The sequence below is a fragment of the Prunus mume genome, linkage group LG3 (genome assembly GCF_029339155.1).
Source record: "Prunus mume cultivar Tortuosa linkage group LG3, ASM2933915v1, whole genome shotgun sequence".
Taxonomy (NCBI): Eukaryota; Viridiplantae; Streptophyta; class Magnoliopsida; order Rosales; family Rosaceae; genus Prunus; species Prunus mume.
In genome coordinates, this window is record NC_142700.1 from 10,631,587 (window position 1) to 10,650,347 (window position 18,761).

At 36.6% G+C, this 18,761-nt stretch overlaps 1 protein-coding gene, 3 long non-coding RNA genes and 3 pseudogenes across 6 annotated transcripts; all 7 read left to right on the forward strand.

The window, feature by feature from the left end:
• Positions 1-449: 449 nt before the first annotated feature.
• On the forward strand, positions 450-1,180 carry LOC148918711 (elongation factor 2 pseudogene; annotated as a pseudogene).
• Positions 1,181-1,547: 367 nt separating this feature from the next.
• LOC148918712 (uncharacterized) lies at positions 1,548-2,042 on the forward strand. The gene is made up of 3 exons (XR_016125649.1): positions 1,548-1,676; positions 1,764-1,844; positions 1,988-2,042. It is a non-coding gene; the product is annotated as an uncharacterized LOC148918712 (long non-coding RNA).
• A 979-nt stretch (positions 2,043-3,021) lies between these two features.
• LOC148918713 (uncharacterized) lies at positions 3,022-3,966 on the forward strand. Its single transcript, XR_016125648.1, has 3 exons — positions 3,022-3,069; positions 3,306-3,495; positions 3,763-3,966. It is a non-coding gene; the product is annotated as an uncharacterized LOC148918713 (long non-coding RNA).
• A 156-nt stretch (positions 3,967-4,122) lies between these two features.
• LOC103325665 (elongation factor 2-like) lies at positions 4,123-7,121 on the forward strand (annotated as a pseudogene). The gene is made up of 3 exons (XR_016125647.1): positions 4,123-5,070; positions 5,165-5,252; positions 5,495-7,121. The product of XR_016125647.1 is annotated as an elongation factor 2-like (transcript).
• Positions 7,122-7,447: 326 nt separating this feature from the next.
• LOC103325666 (uncharacterized) lies at positions 7,448-9,010 on the forward strand. 2 transcript variants are annotated; one of them, XR_016125379.1, is made up of 3 exons: positions 7,448-7,577; positions 7,668-7,825; positions 8,090-9,010. It is a non-coding gene; the product is annotated as an uncharacterized LOC103325666 (long non-coding RNA). The 2 variants fall into 2 exon arrangements; XR_016125380.1 differs by having other exon boundaries at positions 7,455-7,825; positions 8,090-8,279; positions 8,587-9,010.
• Positions 9,011-14,303: 5,293 nt separating this feature from the next.
• On the forward strand, positions 14,304-15,929 carry LOC148918714 (akuammiline synthase 1-like; annotated as a pseudogene).
• Positions 15,930-16,491: 562 nt separating this feature from the next.
• LOC148918715 (akuammiline synthase 1-like) lies at positions 16,492-18,282 on the forward strand. Its single transcript, XM_089048591.1, has one exon. The coding sequence runs from the start codon at positions 16,589-16,591 to the stop codon at positions 17,909-17,911; it is 1,323 nt and encodes a 440-aa protein (XP_088904717.1). The 5' UTR covers positions 16,492-16,588; the 3' UTR covers positions 17,912-18,282.
• The last annotated feature ends 479 nt before the right edge of the window (positions 18,283-18,761 follow it).

Sequence of the window (18,761 nt, forward strand, 5' to 3'; positions counted from 1 at the left end):
TAAGCATGCTCCAGTGATCGTAGTGCCCATCGAGTCTCGGGATGGCAGGTTGCACAAAGCCATTCTCGGATGTCATGTTCTTGTTCTTTCACACAAGCAACAGTGTTTTTTTTTTTTTTGGTCAGGCCCCGTGATGTTGCTCTGATACCAAATGTTGAAACTAACTAGATTATCGAGAGGTTTTGTGAACACTGGGTATATTGCACTGAAAACTCAGAAGCATCCTTATTGAATTGAAAGACAATAACTGACTATTAAATAGCCTTACAATAACAGGAAAGTGAAATAACACCCCACGACTACATCAACCTAGAGTCGTGGTAATTTACTAACTCAAAACAAGATAACAAACTTGTCCCTCAAGTATAGGAGGGTTATTAGCACGTTCAGGGAATAAGCCCCTAAAACAAAGGAACCTTATCAACTAGGATCTTTGACAACTTCAACAGATCTTGCTAAGAAAATCTGGTGTTTTGGCCCTGAGACCACCGGTCCTAACATGGTAGTGGATATGTGTGAGGGAGTTCAGTACCTTAATGAAATTAAGAACTACATTGTTCTTGCTGGTTTCCAGTGGGCTTCAAAGGAAGGTGCATCGGCGGAAGAAAACATGAGGGGTATTTGCTTTGAAGTTTGTGATGTGGTTCTTCATGCTGATGCAATCCACAGAGGAGGTGGTCAGGTCATTCCCACTTCTAGGAGGGTCATCTATGCTTCCCAGCTCACTGCCAAGCCAAGGCTCCTTGAACCAGTATATCTCGTCGAAATCCAAGCTCCGGAGCAGGCTCTTGGTGGCATCTACTGTGTTGTTAACCAGAAACGTGGGCATGTGTTTGAGGAAATGCAGAGGCCTGGTACCCCATTCTACAACATCAAGGCCTACCTCCCTGTCATTGAGTCTTTCAGATTCTCCGGTCAGTTGAGGGCTGCGACTTCAGGCCAGGCTTTCCCACAATGTGTGTTTGATCATTGGGAGATGATGTCGTCTGACCAGGCTGCACAGCTTGTTACAGATATCCGCAAGAGGAAGGGCTTGAAGGAGCAAATGACCCCGCTATCCGAGTTTGAGGAGATTGCGCTACAATATTTTCGGTCTTTAGCTATTTTAATATGTTTGGTTTTCCTAAACCAGCTTTTTACCTCTCATTTTACTCCTCACCATAAAGACTCAAAAATTTAAGCCTATAAATTACAATTATCCTCTTATAGATTTCTTTTATCCATTTTCTGAAGGATTTATAATTCAGACTCTACTATACTATGCTAGACTAACAATTAACTATCGTGTATAATTTAGAGTATCGCTTATATTAAAAGAAAATACTGAAGTCATCAATTTAACAAACTATTGATCTAGTTGTACTTCCATTTCTCTTCCAAGTATCCCAAGAGAGAGCAATTTGGACTGCCTCCCTCCTCCCATTAATATTTGTTTTAAATAAATAAATAATTAATTAATTTAAATTAATTAATTAATTTAAATTTAAATTTAAAATAAATAAATAAATAAAGAGGAGGCGGGTCTCCATGGGCTCTCTGTCAGGCCCGCCAAATATTATTCAACACAGTTTGCAAGTTCCAAGGTACGAAACCATTCAAATTCCCAAACCAAAACTCCAAGTTACCGCACTTCCATACTGTAGAGATGGACCGCAAAGATAATCAATCTCCCCAAGGTTTCAATGACCTCCTTACTTCCGATATGTTTTCGTCTTCATTTTTGGGCTATTAGATGAGTATAATTAAAATTGAAAATGGTGCAGGTGAAACGGCTCGGATTCTGGTTGAATTCCTGGAGGTGGCAATCACTTCAATCGTTCTCCTCAAAGGAATTTACCCTCCAGGTTTGTTCTAAACCCACTTCTCGTTTTGGTTGCTGAGAAAAAAAGTTGTGGTTTTGAGTTCTGTTTTTCTTCATTATCTGGGGAACCCAGAAAGCAAAACCCAGTTCTCAACTGCTTTCACTGATGGTTGGTTTTGGGCAAAGGTGCTTTTGAAAGAAGGAAATATATGAATTTGGTGGTTCATAGCGCTCGTCATCCAGGGCTGTCCTTGAGATTTTCAGGGCCCTGTGTGAAACTTAAATTGGGGCCTCACATCTAGTATGAAAATAAAATAAATAAAAATTTGCCATAACTTAATGTCATAAACAATTTTTTTATAACTAAAAGTCACCATGAATAAATATGTAATGACAATTAGAAATCAAATTCATAAAAATTTAAATGTTTCTATTTGACAAAATTAAATGTTTGGTACAAAAATAAGCTCATTGTGCCCCTACAAGGTCCCTTGCTGCTTCCAATAAGCAATCTGTGTTTAATAGGAGAAACAATTGGCAATCACAAATTAAAGAGTAGTTGCACACAAATTCCTGAAATTTGAATCTGACTATTTGATTTTGAGTGGTCTTTATGAATTTAGGAATTAGGGTTTTCTCTTTTTGGTGTTGAAATTCCTGAAATTGAAATAATAACAAAAATTGTCAAAGGATTGGAAAAAGAACAAAAGAGAGATTGATGAATGATGATGATTACTTACCAGAAAATTAGAGTTTAAGAGAAAGAAGAAGCCACAAAGTTTTTTTTTATATTTTTTTTATATTTTAAGAACGATTGATACGTAAGGAGTAGAAAGTGTTTGGGAGATATATGCACTCCTCCTGTGGTTAGCTTTTTTTTTTAATTATTATTTTTTTCAGGCCTCATGTGGTTAGCTTCGATGTTTCCTTTTATTTCAAGGCTTTCTGTTTTTTTTTTATAATTGTTTTTATAATTTATTTAATAATTATGTAAAGCTTTTAGTTATAATGCAAAAATAATATAAAAACAGGAAATAGACCGCCTTCAACAAGATTTGAACTCTGGCAGAGACGCCTTTTTGCAAATATCTAGCACGCTATAGTATATATACAATTCCTGCAATATTAATATATATAATATAAAGAATTTTTTTTCCGGGGGCCCTTAAGAATCGGGGGCCCTGTGGTGGCGCCACTTGCACCACCCCAGGGCCGCCCCTGATTATATCCATTCTGCTATCTCGGGACTTCATCCTTTCATCCAAAAGGTTGATCCTTTACTCATTTATTTCCTTCTACTTTTTTCTTTCTTGTTTCTTCAAAAATTTCTCATATATCTCATGTGTTCGAAAATTCGGCCTAAGTAGTCCAAGGCAATGGTTGGATTTTTTTTATTTTTTATTTTTATTTTTTTAAGAAAGATGCAGTCTTTCTTATTCGTTCAATGTATTTATTCCGGTGATGTCCCATTTTCACTAAAACAGACGTACATTTTACAAACTAGGGTCTGGTGGAGAGAGTAGCAGTTATTTTCTTTAACAGTGATAGCATCCCTGTGGAAAGATTTATATTTAAGCTCACTGTGAATCAGTCTTATGGCTCAAGGGTGGAAGAAGCTGACCTGGAGTTCTCACTAAGGTCCTTTTTTATCAAGCTTCCCTTCTCAGAATCCCTTACACGGGTTCTTCCCCAGGGTAAGTTTTATGTTCATTTTTGTCCTTCAGTGTTGTAGTTTTTTCTTAGAATACTATTTGATATAATTATTTTTCAATGCTGTAGTTCCGTTTAGTTTTCGCTTTAAAATTGCTACTTTCAATCAAATGCTTTGGTTTAATTGGTTGAGTATTGACCATATGCTTGGGTGGTTGTTGAGCTCATGAACATGGTTTGGATTTTCATGTCCGCTTTCCTTTCGATATTGCTGCTAGGTGTGTAAGCTTTTCCTTTATAACTGATTGCAGGTGGGAGATAACCGCGTACTTTCGATCCCTACGTCAGGCAAGTACAAGGATGCAGAGTTATGGATTCCAACAGACACACAGCAATGGCAACAGCCTCCATTAATAACTCCTATTAAATCGATGAGTAGCGAACCTCTATCTGTGCAGTTATATTTGGAACATCCAGGTTTATCTGAACCAAAGGCTTAAAGGGAATTAAGTAAATGAATATCTGCCTTGATTTTACATGACAAATCATGACCACACTGTCCCATAAACATACTGCTCATGAAGTAAATTCCTCGCTTTCTGCATTTTGGTGTATAAACCACAATAATTCAGTGCTTAGTATTGTAAAGTTGTTATCCAATAAGAATGAGATTACAGGGTACAAAGGTAGAAATTTTGTTCAAGATGAAGGGTAAAGCATAAGCACAACACTTTGGAGAAAGCTGGGGGTGATTAACATATTACAATTTACAGTATATTATGAGATAACAAAATTACTTTTCTGATAGCTAAATCTCTTTTCCTTTTACTCGAAGGGATTGTTGTTTGTAATCTCCCAAGTCCAGGGAAACATCAAGTCAAAAGGGTTTTTACCACATTTGAGCTACTCAGCATTAGTTTATCATGCTTTGTGAAAGAAATGAATGTTCCTTTATGTTGGAATATGAGTTCAAAATGTATTTGCACAGCTTGTGTGGGTTTAAGTCGTTCTAGTTGTTGAAATGTCTTCCCCATTTGGACAACAACTAAAGCACTATCACATTAGTTGGTGCAATGAGTGGATACCTCCAATATTACTCAAAGAAAAAAGTGTAAAGAAGGGGAAATCTAATTTGCCCTTGAATAGAAAAGAACAAACGCCTTTAGTGTTGATTATTGAGCTCTAAATAATTTGGTTATGTGCCATAAGCACGTCTTCTCCTCCCAAAATGGTCCTCAAACTTATACCTAAGTTGCATTTTGGTCTCTTAACTAAATTATTCATTCAAATGGTCCGCCAACTTTTATTAATCGTCGCATTGGTCCTACCGTTACATAGGGGTAAAACAGTCCAATTAAATAAAATACTAAATAAATTAAAAACTAAAAATCTAAAGAAAAAAAAAAAAAAAAACCTCTCTTCCACCTCCTCCTCCTTATATTTGATACAGTAACAGTTATCAAAGTAGAGGGTATTCATAGATATTTACTTGAATTTCTTGCTTGAATGTTCAATTGAGCCCTCGGTTCATTATCTTTATGGTTTTAATTTTCAGGTGGTTCACCTCCTTATAATTACAAATTGGTGGTTTCTCTTTAATACTAGTCAAGATGGTAAGTGTAAGTGTAATCTATCAAATCTAAGCTTACTGGTTGTTGGGCTACTCTGTTAATTTCGTAATTCTTAATGGAGAGATATTATTGATATGTGCAGGTGAGGTTTACAGCAGAGGAACTCCGTAGGATTACGGACTACAAGCATAACATTCGCAATACGTCCGTTATTGCACATGTTGATCATGGTATCGATAACTTTTTTCACTTGATAATTCTTATATTTGTAACATTATTTTCACTCACCTGCTCATAATGGAGTGCTTAATAGTGTTCTGTTTGAGTTAATTTGAGCTGCTTTCTTGTATCTATGCCCTGCTCAAATGTATAATTGTCCTTTTGCTTTCAAATTTGCATTACATTCTTGTTCATGTTTCAATGTCCTGTGTGCTTGTTCATAGCTATAATGGTACTGAATTTTAATATGCAGGGAAGTCAACCATTACCAACTCTCTTGTTGCTGCTGCTGGTATCATTGCACAAGAAATTGCTGGTGATGTCCGCATGACAGATACCCGTGCAGATGAGGCAGATGAGGCAGAGCGTGGTGTCACAATCAAATCTACTGGTATCTCTCTACTGTGAGATGACTGATGAAGCTTTGAAGAGCTACAAGGGGGAGAGAAACCGAAATGAGTACCTCATCAATCTCATTGATTCCCCTGGACACGTTGACTTTTCATCTGAAGTCACAGCTGCTCTTCGTATTACTGATGGTGCACTTGTGGTGGTTGATTGCATTGAGGGTGTTTGTGTCCAAACAGAGACTCTGCTTCGTCAAGCCTTTGGAGAAAAGACCAGGCCTGTTTTGACTGTAAACAAGATGGACAGGTGCTTCCTTGAGCTCCAGGTCGAATGAGAGGAGGCTTACCGAGCATTCCAAAGGGTTATTGAGAATGCTAATGTCATAATGGCTACATACGAAGACCCCCTTCTTGGTGATGTCCAGGTCTATCCAGAGAAAGGAACAGTCGCCTTTTCAGCTGGTTTGCACAGATGGGCTTTTACTCTGACCAACTTTGCCAAGATGTATGCATCCAAGTTTGGAGTTGATGAATCAAAGATGATGGAAAGGCTCTGGGGTGCGAACTACTTTGACCCAGCTACCAAGAAATGGACCAGCAAGAACACTGGTTCTGCTACCTGCAAGTGTGGTTTCGTTCAGTTCTGTTATGAACCCATCAAGCAGATTATCAACACCTGTATGAATGATCATAAGGACAAGTTGTGGCCCATGTTGACAAAGCTTGGTGTCACGATGAAGAGTGATGAAAAGGAGCTGATGGGGAAGGCGTTGATGAAGCGTGTCATGCAGACCTGGCTACCAGCCCTATTGCAAATTATCATTTTTCACCTTCCCTCTACTTCAACTGCCCAGAGATACCGTGTTGAGAACTTGTACGAGGGTCCCCTTGATGATCAATATGCAAATGCTATCCAGAACTGTGATCTTGAAGGGCCCCTTATGCTTTATGTATCTAGGATGATTCCCCCCATCTGACAAGGGTTGATTCTTTGTGTTTGGTCGTGTCTTTGCTGGTAAAGTCCAGACATGTTTGAAGGTTAGAATCATGGGTCCAAATTATGTTCCTAGGGAGAAGAAGGATTTGTATGTTAAGAACTGTTGGAATCCCACATCGGTGGAGTGAAAGAAAACAAATGGTTTAAATAGAATTACCACACTCTAACTAATATTGAGGCCTTTTGTGATAAAAACCCCACACCTGACGGATTGGGCGGATGGTAAAGTGGGGACAGTATCGGTGTTGTTAGAGTGGGACCCAACGGGCAGATCCAAATTTTCAACATGGTATTAGAGCCAAGTCCCGTACAAGCTAACGATGCTCACCAAAAAAAAAAAAAAAAGGGATCAAACAATTAGAGTGTGGTAATTCTATTTAATAGATGTTGGAATCCCACATCGGTGGAGTACAAAAATGGGGGAACAAACAATTACCAAAAAAAAAAAAAAAGATCATTGTATATGTAAATCCTATAGTCACGCTGCTATACTATTCATGAAAACCAGTAAAATAAGGATCCCATTCCAGCCGTGAGGTGATACTTTTTTTAATTAAAAAAAATCCTGCGTATGGCCGCCCGGCTATACTATTTATAAAAAAGAATTTAAAAAAGGACCCCAGTAAAGCCGAAAGGCTATACGGTTTTTATTTTAAAAAAATCCGGAGTACAGCCGTTCGGCTATACCATTTAGGGTGTGTAAAAAGGTATAGCCGTCCGGCTATACTCTGTATATTCCAAACGTATAGTCGCGCGGCTATATTGTACAAATAGAAATGTTTTTAATCTATAGCCGTTCGGCTATACCCCTTAATATTATTCAACAGAGTTTTCAAAGATAATCACTCTCCTCAAGGTTTCAAAACCTCTTTACTTCTGGTATGTTTTCGTCTTCAGTTTTTGGTTATTAGGTGAGACAGCTCGAATTCTGGTTGAATTCCTAGAGGTGGCAATCACTTCAATCGTTTTCCTCAAATGAATTTACCCTCCAGGTTTGTTCTAAACCCATTTCTCGTTTTGGTTGCTGAGAAAAAAGGTTGTGGTTTTGAGTTCTGTTTTTCTTCGTTATCGGGGGAACCCAGAAAGCAAAACCCAGTTTTCAAATTGCATATGAGCTTAGAACAAAGGTGCTTTTGAAAGAAGGAAATCTACGAATTTGGTGGTTCATAGCGCTCGTCATCCTGAACTCAGAGATTATATCCATTCTGCTGTCTCGGGACTTCATCCTTTCATCCAAAAGGTTGACCCTTTACTCATTTATTTCCTTCTACTTTTTTCTTTCTTGTTTACTTTTTTCTTTCTTGTTTCTTCAAAAATTTCTCATATATCTCATGTGTTCGAAAATTCCGCCTAGGCGGGTCTGGGCGGCTGGGCGGGTTGGATTATTTTTTTTTTTTTCTTTTTGATTTTTTTAAAGAAAGATGCAGTCTTTCTTATTCGTTTAATGTATTTATTCCGGTGATGTACCATTTTCACTAAAACGGACGTAAATTTTACAAACTAGGGTCTGGTGGAAAGAGTAGCAGTTATTTTCTTTAACAGTGATAGCATCCCTGTGGAAAGATTTATGTTTAAGCTCACTGTGAATCAGTCTTATGGCTCAAGGGTGGAAGAAGCTGACCTGGAGTTCTCACTAAGGTCCTTTTTTATCAAGCTTCCTTTCGCAGAATCCCTTACACGGGTTCTTCCCCAGGGTAAGTTTTATGTTATTTTTTTCCTTCAGCGTTGTAGTTTTTTCTTAGAATACTATTTGATATAATTCTTTTTCAATGCTGTAGTTCCGTTTGGTTTTCGTTTTAAAATTGCTACTTTCTATCAAATGCTTTGGTTTATTTGGTTGAGTATTGACCATATGCTTGGGTGGTTGTTGAGCGCATGAACATGGTTTGGATTTTTTTTTCATGTCTGCTTTCCTTTAGATGTTGCTGCTAGGTGTGTAGTCCTTTCCTTTATAACAGATTGCAGGTGGAGATAACCGCGTACTTTCGATCCCTGCCTCAGGCAAGTACAAGTAAGGATGCAGAGTTATGGATTCCAACGGACACACAGCAATGGCAACAGCCTCCATTAATAACTCCTATTAAATCGATAAGGAGCGAACCTCTATCTGTGCAGTTATATTTGGAACATCCAGGTTTATCTGAACCAAAGGCTTAAAGGGAATTAAGCAAATGAATATCTGCCTTGATTTTACATGACAAATCACGATCACACTGTCCCACAAACATACTGCTCATGAAGTAAATTCCGCTCGCTTTCTGCATTTTGGGCTATACTCTCGGGAACATCAATTCAAAAGGTTTTTAACCACATTTTAGCCACGCAGCATTAGTTTATCAGCATTTTAACAATTATCATGCTTCTAATATTACTCAAAGAAAAAGGTGTAAAGAAGGGGAATCTAAATTGCCTTTGAATAGAAAAGGCTAAATTGAGCTCTAAATAGCCTATACTATTCTTTCTTTCTTTTTTTCTCTTTTTTAAATATAGCCGCGCGGCTCTACTACGTATAGCCATACGGGTATACTATTTAAAAATAAATAAATGAACACGGTAGTATAGCCACACAGCTATACCTTTTATTTTTTAATTTTTTATTATAAAAAAGGTACCCTCCTAGTTGCATTAGTTTATACTTTATTGATATTAATTGGCTTATTTCAACATATCAAAAGTGGATATTGAAAATAGAGAAATTTCACAATAAATCAATGTGAGAGTTCAATTTTTTTTTTTTTTTTGTGTGTGTGGGAATGTTTGCCTTTTATCTAATTTGTTCTCTTGAGTGAAATTTGTTGGAGGAACAACAATCAATATTATTCTAATAATTTAATTAAACAAAAAATAATATAATAAAATTACATATTGCAGTAAACTAAAAATTGACTGTTCTTGCAGATGAGGCTTGCAGAATTGCAATGTCCTTGAAACTGAAGTTCACCCCTACTCAGTGTTTGTAGTTCTGCAGGTGTTTGCTCCACCAGGATACAACTATCTAAATCAAAGTCCTGGAAGTAGGGTTTTGATTTCTGGCGAAATTTATGTGTTTATCTCTGAGGCTATATATGAATGATGATATGAATGTTCTTTGCGAATTTGATGTAATTATACAGACCCAAGGCTTGTGTTTAAAGAGAGTGCATACATGTATCAAATAAGGGCAAACCCAATCAGACAAAAACATTATATGATATTTGAATTTTAAAAATAATTCAAATAAATAAATAAATAATTAACTAATCCGGTTTAATTCAAAAAATGATTAATAAAATATAAAAAAGGGACCCATGTGTCAAAAAAGTATAGCCGTGAGGCTATACTATTTCGAAATAAATATAAAATAAAACCCGTGTATAGCCATGCTGCTATACAATTTTGAAAAAATAAATAAAAATACTTGAGTATAGCTACAATGATACTATTTATAAATTATAACAAAGGCCCAGCCTAGCTCCTAGGCGCCCACATGTGAAAGCAAGTATAGCAGATCCGAATCTTTTAAGTCCAACATAGAGACAAAATCCATGTTACAATTGTCTTCCGAATCCACAGCTCCACCTAAGTACATCCCGACCTTTTGATAATTAAGGGCATGTTTGGAATTCAACTTAAATTCAACTTTTTAAACTCAAAAATAGAATTTGAGTCCAAAACAAAGAAAACCTGTTTGGTAGCCCTATGTTTAAAAACTCAAACTCAAGAACAACTAAAAAACACCCCAATTATTAAAAACAAAAAAATATCTATTTTTTAAGTTTTTTCCTAACAACACACAAGCTCAAATTTTTAAGATTTGAAAACAATTTTCAAGTTGAATACCAAACAGGTTTTTGAATCTTTAAAATAGATTTAAGAACTCCTTGTTTTTAAGAAAAATCAAAGTTTTGGAGTTCCCTATTTGAATAGGATATCAAAAGGCCCTAAATGATTTAAGAACTCCTTGTTTTTAAAAAAAATCAAAGTTTGTGAGTTACCTACTTAAATAGGATATCAAACGCCCCCTAAATTTTTTTGTGTAACTTTTATAATTCTATTGAGGCTTTTGCTATTTTCTCAGCCTGCTTCTTTTGTTTTTTTGTCTTCGTTTCTATTCTTTTTGCTTGTTTCCCTTGGTCCACATACCTAACTCCTATTTCCTTGTTTTGCCATCTATTTTGCAAGTTTTTAACTTGCAGATGCCTAGGTAAGTGCTTCAGGATTCGTTTTCTAGTGTTCTCTTTGGTTTGTCCTTTTGTCCTTTTTTGTTTGTTTACTTTAACCTTTTACCTTCTTGTTTAAATATCCAGTTGGTTTTCACTAGGTTTTCTTTTCATCGTTCTTTTAAGTTTCTTCAACCACTTTTTCTTTTTCTAATTTAGTTGCAGTTTTTTTCGTCCTGTTTTTTCTGATTTTCTTTTTCTCTTGTAGGTTGCTGATTTCGGTTATTGGCAATGCTATTTAGCTGAGCCGATTGAAGAGGCGTCCAAGATTCCTCTGTTTTTTTTCTTCTTCTTTTGTTTCCATGTGTTTGGTTCAGACCTCAAATCTTTTTTAAAGATTACGCTATTGCCTCCGCCTCTCACATTTGGGTTTCTGATGGTTTTGTTATCTTTTGTCTTTTAGGTTGCTTCTATAAATAGAATCATCTGCTCCAACAAAAAAACAAAAGAAACAAATTCTCTATTTTTTTGTGGGTTTTATGAGATTGTGTGGTGTGTATAACAAAGGAATCAATCGAAGCCCTAGAACGATACTACGTGACCACTGACTACATAAAATGTCTTTTTTTTCAGGGGTAGTTACATTTTTAGTAACTAGAGTTAGGCTAGAATTTAAATTTGACCACCTAAATGTTAATTTTCTCAATTTCCTCATCACAATTCGCATCATCAACAAATCAAGTCCAATCGATTCCTAATTGATCCCCACTGCCAATGCATACAAAGATTACCGGACCACCCACAGATTCCCAACCCGACACCCATGCCCAAATCATACCAACGCAGGAAGGAATTCCCGGCATAAGCCATAACATAAACCTCCCATTCTTCCCTAAGCACTTCCACCAGTTAGCCCCTTGCTATGGCAAGAGCCCTAGGCAGCTACTATTCATGTAAATAGTGGCTGCCCTACCCCTTAGCAAAGTGTGTTTCCAGCAGTTTAGGCTTGCCATGGCAAATATTATTCATTTTTTTGTTTTTTTTTCACAACTTTGTTTACTTAAACAATTAATTTGGATAATATTTTCGGATAAGATTTTTGGGTTCCTACATATGAAAAATCATTTTCTCAAGATTTTTAGCGGAGGTGCAATATTGACTAAGTATGAAAAATGGTTTTTCGGAATAATCATTTTCTCAAGATAATTTTTGTCGGCTTTTATTCCTTACACATCAAATAAGAAAACTTGATTTTATGGGATTTTAATATGAAGTATATATTCACTTAATGAGCCATCATTTTTAGCCTAAATCGTATTTTGCACTAAAACCGATTTTTCATATTTTGATTTGGTGGGAATTTGATTTTCTAGTATTTTTATTTGAATCCAAATGGGGGGTACTTCCTTATTTACATTGTAAACTTAAGTAAATGGAGTAATATAAAAATAAATAAAAGTAAAAGGACAAAGACATTTACTTGGTGGGAGTGGATGAGGCGGTCGCTGGTATACAGGGCAGGGCTGCACACACGCATCACGTGCGTATTAACTGACGAAATTAGTCAATTAGACTTGATTTACTGACGACGAGAAGGATGATGATGAAATTGAGAAAATTGACATTTTGATGACCATATTTAAATTTGATCCTAACCCCAGTGACCAAATATGCAATTACCCTTTTTTTTTTTTTTTAATAATTGATACACACAAATCAATTTGTAGAATATTCATCAAACAAAGAGATAGAAAAAAAATGCACCTAACACTAACCATAAATTAGACTCTCCAGTGTCTCTGAGATGGAAATACATTTTTTCGATCTAGTGTGGTGCAAGATTCGTCAATGTCAGAGACAAACTGCCTGGGTTATTGATAATCTATGCTCATGCAAGATGTTTGGCTAGGCTGAGGATGATCTCTTTGTAGTTTCTTCTTGTTTTGGCTTTGGCTCCTTTCCTCACCCAAAAAAGAAATAAATAAATAAATAAATTCAAGCAATTCGAATCGAGAATCCCTAAATCATAATTACTCCCAATTTTCAATCTAAACACACTTTTGAGATACATCGAATGAATCTTGGGACTCAAAAGAAAATGAGCGATGAAATGTCTAATTTGCCCTTGAAATTTGTTCACATGCTTTGTCACGTGCTGCTAGTTGACGGCATATTGGATGGAATTCTTTTGTATTTAACGGAAGGGGATAAATTGACTATTTTTAAACATTTCATATCCTTAATTTTCTGGACAAATAGTTTGGGGGCTTAATTCTCAGACACATATAGTTCAGTGGGGAAAATGACAAATTTTTTTTTGTTTAATGTCTGGATTTTTTTTATTGTTAGTATTGGGATTTATACTATTTGTTTGGAACTCGGATGTGAGTTATTATGTGAGGTGTGAAACAAATAACTACATGAATACAACTGATATACTAAATTTATCCGGACCAGTGCAATATTACCTTAAAAAAATGTTGTCACATGTGGTGGGTTTTTTTGCGTATTTTCATGTAAAGTTTACAATTTTAATTTTCACCATAAATCTTTGACCAACAAAAAAAAATTCATTGTAAATCAAACCAAATTAGACGGACTAAAATTACAAAAATTAAAATGATATGGACTAAAAGGAAAAAAGGGGCCAAACCATAACAATAAAAAGGGAGTTTTACTAAAACACCCAAAATTGGGGCTGAAATTATAAAAAAACCCAACACCCAAAACACTTTATAAACACACTCAAAACCCATCATTACGCACACTCAAAATCCATTTATAAACACACCCAAAAAATATACAATTGTTGATTTTGAGGTTGATTTTGGGTATGTTTCTATGTTTAAATAGTGCTTGGATTTTTTTTTTTTATAAATACATGTCTAGGATTGGGTTTATTTATAAATTTGTACAATAAAAAGTGTACTTTAGCTGATCAATAATGCCAACAACTGCTATAGAATCCTAGATTCTCCTTTTGTGCATATCAAGATTCTCATCCTATCCAAATAAAAAAATTAAAAAAATCAAGATTCTCAACTACTCACACTAGTATAAGGAACTTGTTTAACGCAATGACCTGCTAATGTAGTAGTTTGAAGCAAATGCTTTCTCGGGAAAGGTTTTGGGTTTAAGTTCTAACATCTATGTAGTGTGTGTAAGTTTAGTATGCTATCGTCCTCTCAATAACAACGGTATAGATTCCGTTTGGAATCTTACCACATGTTTTAGCAAATTAACAAATTATTACATGCCGGCAACTCACCCAACAGGAACTAAAGAGATTTAAATACTGAAATCACATCGATGAATGCAATGAAAAGAATAATGTATAGTGGTACATGCAATCGGCTCAACCAATATACAATTCACTTTTTGTTCTTGGGACAATATAAATATACATTTATAAGATAAGCACACAATACATAAAAACTGATCTAATAAACAATTGGATAACAGACTAGCATTATTGTTCATTAGATTAAGTCTTCTGTGTTAACAAGTCAATGTCAATGGATTCCACAACCCTATCCTTCTCTTTTTGTATTCTTTATATATAGAGGGTCTTTGTTACGAAACTCAGGCTTGGAGCAAAAGATGGCTTCAGAGATCAAGGTTGAAGTCATTCACAAGGAAATAATTAAACCATCCTCTCCAACTCCTCACCACCTTAAAAACACCAGCCTCTCTGTTTTTGATCAGATCACATCTGAAGTTTATGTCCCAGTACTTCTCTTCTATCCCATCATCAGTAGTGATGAGGTCAATAATATTGATCACCGTTCTTTGTTTGCTGAAAAACTCAACCTTCTAAAAATATCATTATCTGAAATCCTAACTCACTTCTACCCCTGGGCCGGAGAATTCGTATATAATTCTTCGATCAGCTGCAATGACCGGGAGCTGCATTTGTTGAAGCCAGAGTCAATTGTACCATAACACAGATTTTGGGCCAACCAGATCTTGGGATACAGAAACAATTGGTTCCAAATGATATAGAATGCAGGACAAAATCAGGCAAAGGCTATCTTCTACTAGTTCAAGCCAACTTCTTTGAATGTGGTGGAGTGGCAATTGGAGTCAGCATTTCACATAAGATCGGTGATGCTTATTCACTAAGCAAATTCATTAATAGTTGGGCTGCAATTGCTCTCGACTCCACTGCTACTACTGATGTACTGCCTCCTGCACAATTTGGTGCTGCAGCATCTCTTTTACCACCTCTGGATTTCCTCAATTCACCTCAACCTCCTGTGGAATTTGTCCACGAAAATTGTGTAACAAGGACATTAGTGTTTGATGCCTCAAATATTGCTGCTCTCAAGTCCAAAGCTGCCAGTGCGGCCGTGCCAAACCCAACGCGCGTTGAAGTAGTGTCAGCGCTCATTTGGAAATGCGTAATGGAAGCATCACGATCAAACTTGGGTTTTGTAAGGCCATCCTCGTGGTGTCAATTTGTGAACATGAGGAAAGTTTTGGTTCAGCACTCGGCAGACGACTTATTGGGAAATTTCTTCGGGCACTTTGTAGCAAAGACAGAGGAAAGTGAAGTAGATCATGATGTTCAAAGCTTGGTTGCTAAAATGAGGAAGAGCTTTGAGGAATTGAAGGTAAATTTTGCTAATGGAATTAGTGGGGAGGATGTGTTGCAGCTCTGCAAAGAGTTAGGGGAGCTCATTGGAAAGGTGGATGTAAACAACTATTGTTCCACCAGTTTGTGCAGGTTTCCCTTCTACAAAGCCAATTTCGGATGGGGAAAGCCATCATGGATGAGTATGCCAGCTGGTGCTGTAGAAATCAAGAACATAATCTCATTGATGGATGTAAGAGATGGGAATGGTATACAAGCACGCTTGAGTTTGAAAGCGGAAGACATGGCCATAGTTGAAAGTAACCGGGAGCTGCTAACGTATGCTTCTTTGAACTATGAGGTTCGTCACAAACTCATACCTAAGCTTTGAAGACCCAACAATCTGGTACCCAAACTTATGGAAATCCTACAAATAAGACCCTCCATTAACCAGACCATTAGTTGGTCTGTTAAATTCTGATGTGGCAAACGTGCGTCCCCTTTTTTTTATCCACAATTTATGAATTTTCTTTTTAATTTTTCACTTTTCATAGTCTGATTCTCAGATCTATCTATGGTTTCCCCTATGTGTATTTTTAATGTTTATTAATCAAATTTGAATTCGCTTTGTATCGTTGAGTTTAGTAGGTAAGTTTCGCCTAGTTGGCTTTCAAATCCTGGATAATTTTTCTTTCTTCTTTTTTTCTTTTTACTATGGAGGAAGGAAGATTCGAACTTCGAACCTTTTCCAACATAAAGAAATTTCACTAGACCAAGAGCTAGTGGGCATTGTCATCGTGTAAACAACTCTTGTGCTTCTAGAATTAAAATGGATGCGATGTTTTTACCTTTGATGATCTCACTCTTTACTTTTAATTATTGGTCTCAAAATTAGTTGTATAATATTATTTTTGGACAATATGGGGTATGATGACTTGCATCAATTGGACAAAATCGAACCTAACCGTAGTAGACTTTGGCACTTTGCATAGAATTTATAGTGTGTGGAAGAATAAAGGAATACTTTTTCTCTTTCTTATTAATAATGTCATCAGTGCTCTTAATGTAAACACAAGAGCCTTTCACTATCTAAGAGGCCCACCAAAATAGATTAAGAACTTCTTACAATCAGAAGGCCATTAGTAATTAAATTGTTATGGTGTATATACTATTTGGATAATATAATAAGCTGAATAAACAAAGAAGTTGAATTTCGTCCTGGAGGAGCTGCAGTTGTGATGTCTTTATATGGACGGTCTGTGTTGTGAAATTTTCAAGTGTGGAGAAAAATATGACTTCAGAGATCAAGGTTGAAGTCACTCAGGAGGAAATAATCAGACCATCCTCTCCAACTCCTCACCACCTCAGAAGTTCTAACCTTTCTGTTTTTGATCAGCTTACTCCTCAAGTTTATGTCTCCGTACTTCTCTTCTACCCCAGCAATAACGGCGATAGCCATTCTTTGGCTGCTGAAAGGTCCAAGATTCTGAAAAGGTCATTATCCGAAGTCCTCACTCACTTCTATCCCTTTGCAGGAACAATCCAATCTAAGGATGTTTCAATCTGTTGCAATGACCATGGGGCTAAATTTTTTGAAGCCAGAGTCAACTGTCCCATGTCACAGGTTTTCGATAAGCCAGATCTTGGGATGCTAAAACAATTGCATCCAAATGCAATAGAATCCGTGGCAGGCACAGGCCATCTTCTTCTAGTCCAAGCTAACTTCTTTGAATGTGGAGGGATGGCAGTTGTAGTCAACATTTCACATAAGCTCATTGATGCTTATACACTCTGCAAATTCATTAATAGATGGTCTGCAATTTCCCTCTCCTTGGCCAGTACCGATCATGTAGTGCCTCTTGTAGAATTTGGTGCTGCAGCAGCTCTTTTCCCACCTCTTGATTTCCTCAGTTCAACCCGAGCTTCCGTTGGCTTTGTCAAGTACAATTGCATGACAAAAAGATTTGTGTTTGATGCCTCCAAGATTGCTACTCTCAAGCTTAAAGCTGCCAGTGCCACGGTGCCAAATCCAACACGTATTGAAGTAGTGTCAGCGCTCATCTGGAAATGTGCCATGGAAGCATCAAGATCAAACTCGAGTGTCATAAGGCCATCCGTATGGTGTCAATTTGTGAACATGAGGAAGATATTGCCGCAGTTGCCAGCAGAAAACTTATTGGGAAATCTTGTGGGGTACTCTGTAGCAAAGACAGAGGAAAGCGAAGTAGAACATGATCTTGGAAGCTTGGTTTTTAAATTGAGGAGGGGCTTTGAAGAACTTAAGGTAAAATATGGTAACGGAATGAGTAGTGAGGATGTGTTCCAACAGTTCAATGAGTTAGGGAAGCTCATTGGAAAGGTTGATATAGACAACTATTGTTTAACCAGTTGGTGCAGGTTTCCCTTTTATGAAGCTGATTTCGGATGGGGAAAGCCATCATGGTTGAGTAATATCCCTAGCACAGCCGAACTCAACAACATGATTTCATTGGTGGATGTAAGTGATGGCATTGGCATAGAAGCTCGCTTGACTTTGAAAGAAGAAGACATGGCGGTGATTGAAAGCAACGAGGAGCTGCTTGCATATGCTTCTCTGAATCCGTGTGTCGTGTAATTAATTAGTACAGAAAGATCTACCTCTTCTATCCCAGCATGGAACCTCTTCCAATAAAAATTAGGTAAGCCTAGAATTATTGTTGATTAAATATGTGTCTTTATATATGGAGGATCTTTCAGTTATTGTTTCCTTGCTATGTTGGAGTTGCAAGGAAACAATTAAACCATCCTCTCCAACTCCTCACCACCTTCGAATTTCCAACCTCTCTGTTTTTGATCAAGTCACATCTGAAGTTTATGTCCAACTACTTCTCTTCTATCCCAGCATGGAACCTCTTCCAATAAAAGAGAAATATCACTAGATGAAGAGCTAGTCGGCCATGTGTAACTAATTAGTACCAAAATTAATATGAATTTTATGTTGGTACCTTTGATGATCTCACTCATTTCTTTGATTATTGGTCTTAAAATTAGTTGTAGAATATTATTCTTGGACGATATGGGGTCAAGTAAACCTTCCACTTGATGATGACTTGTATCCGACAGGATAAAATCCAACCTGACCATCGTAGACTTTGGAACTTTGCATAGAATTTAAAGAGAGTGGAAGAATAAAGGACTAATTTTCTCATTATTATTAATAATTTAATCAGTGCTCTTAATATTAATACGACAGCCAGAGCTGCCAGCTGAAGCTAAACTGTTGTGAGAAATCTAGCAATAATAACTATGATCATGACCAACTAACAGTTAGCCTAAGTCTTGTGATAGCCGTTGATTAGGAAGATTATAATTGTGATGATCAGAACATAACCTGCTTACAGAATTTTTATTTATACAAATATGAACAATTCACAAACGTTTACATGATCTGCAAGTGACGGATCCAGGATTCAAAAGACAAGTAG

What these genes read in the sequence shown, in the direction of transcription:
- LOC148918715 (XM_089048591.1), top strand. Translation starts at nt 16,589, where the DNA reads ATGACTTCAGAGATCAAGGTTGAAGTCACTCAGGAGGAAATAATCAGA.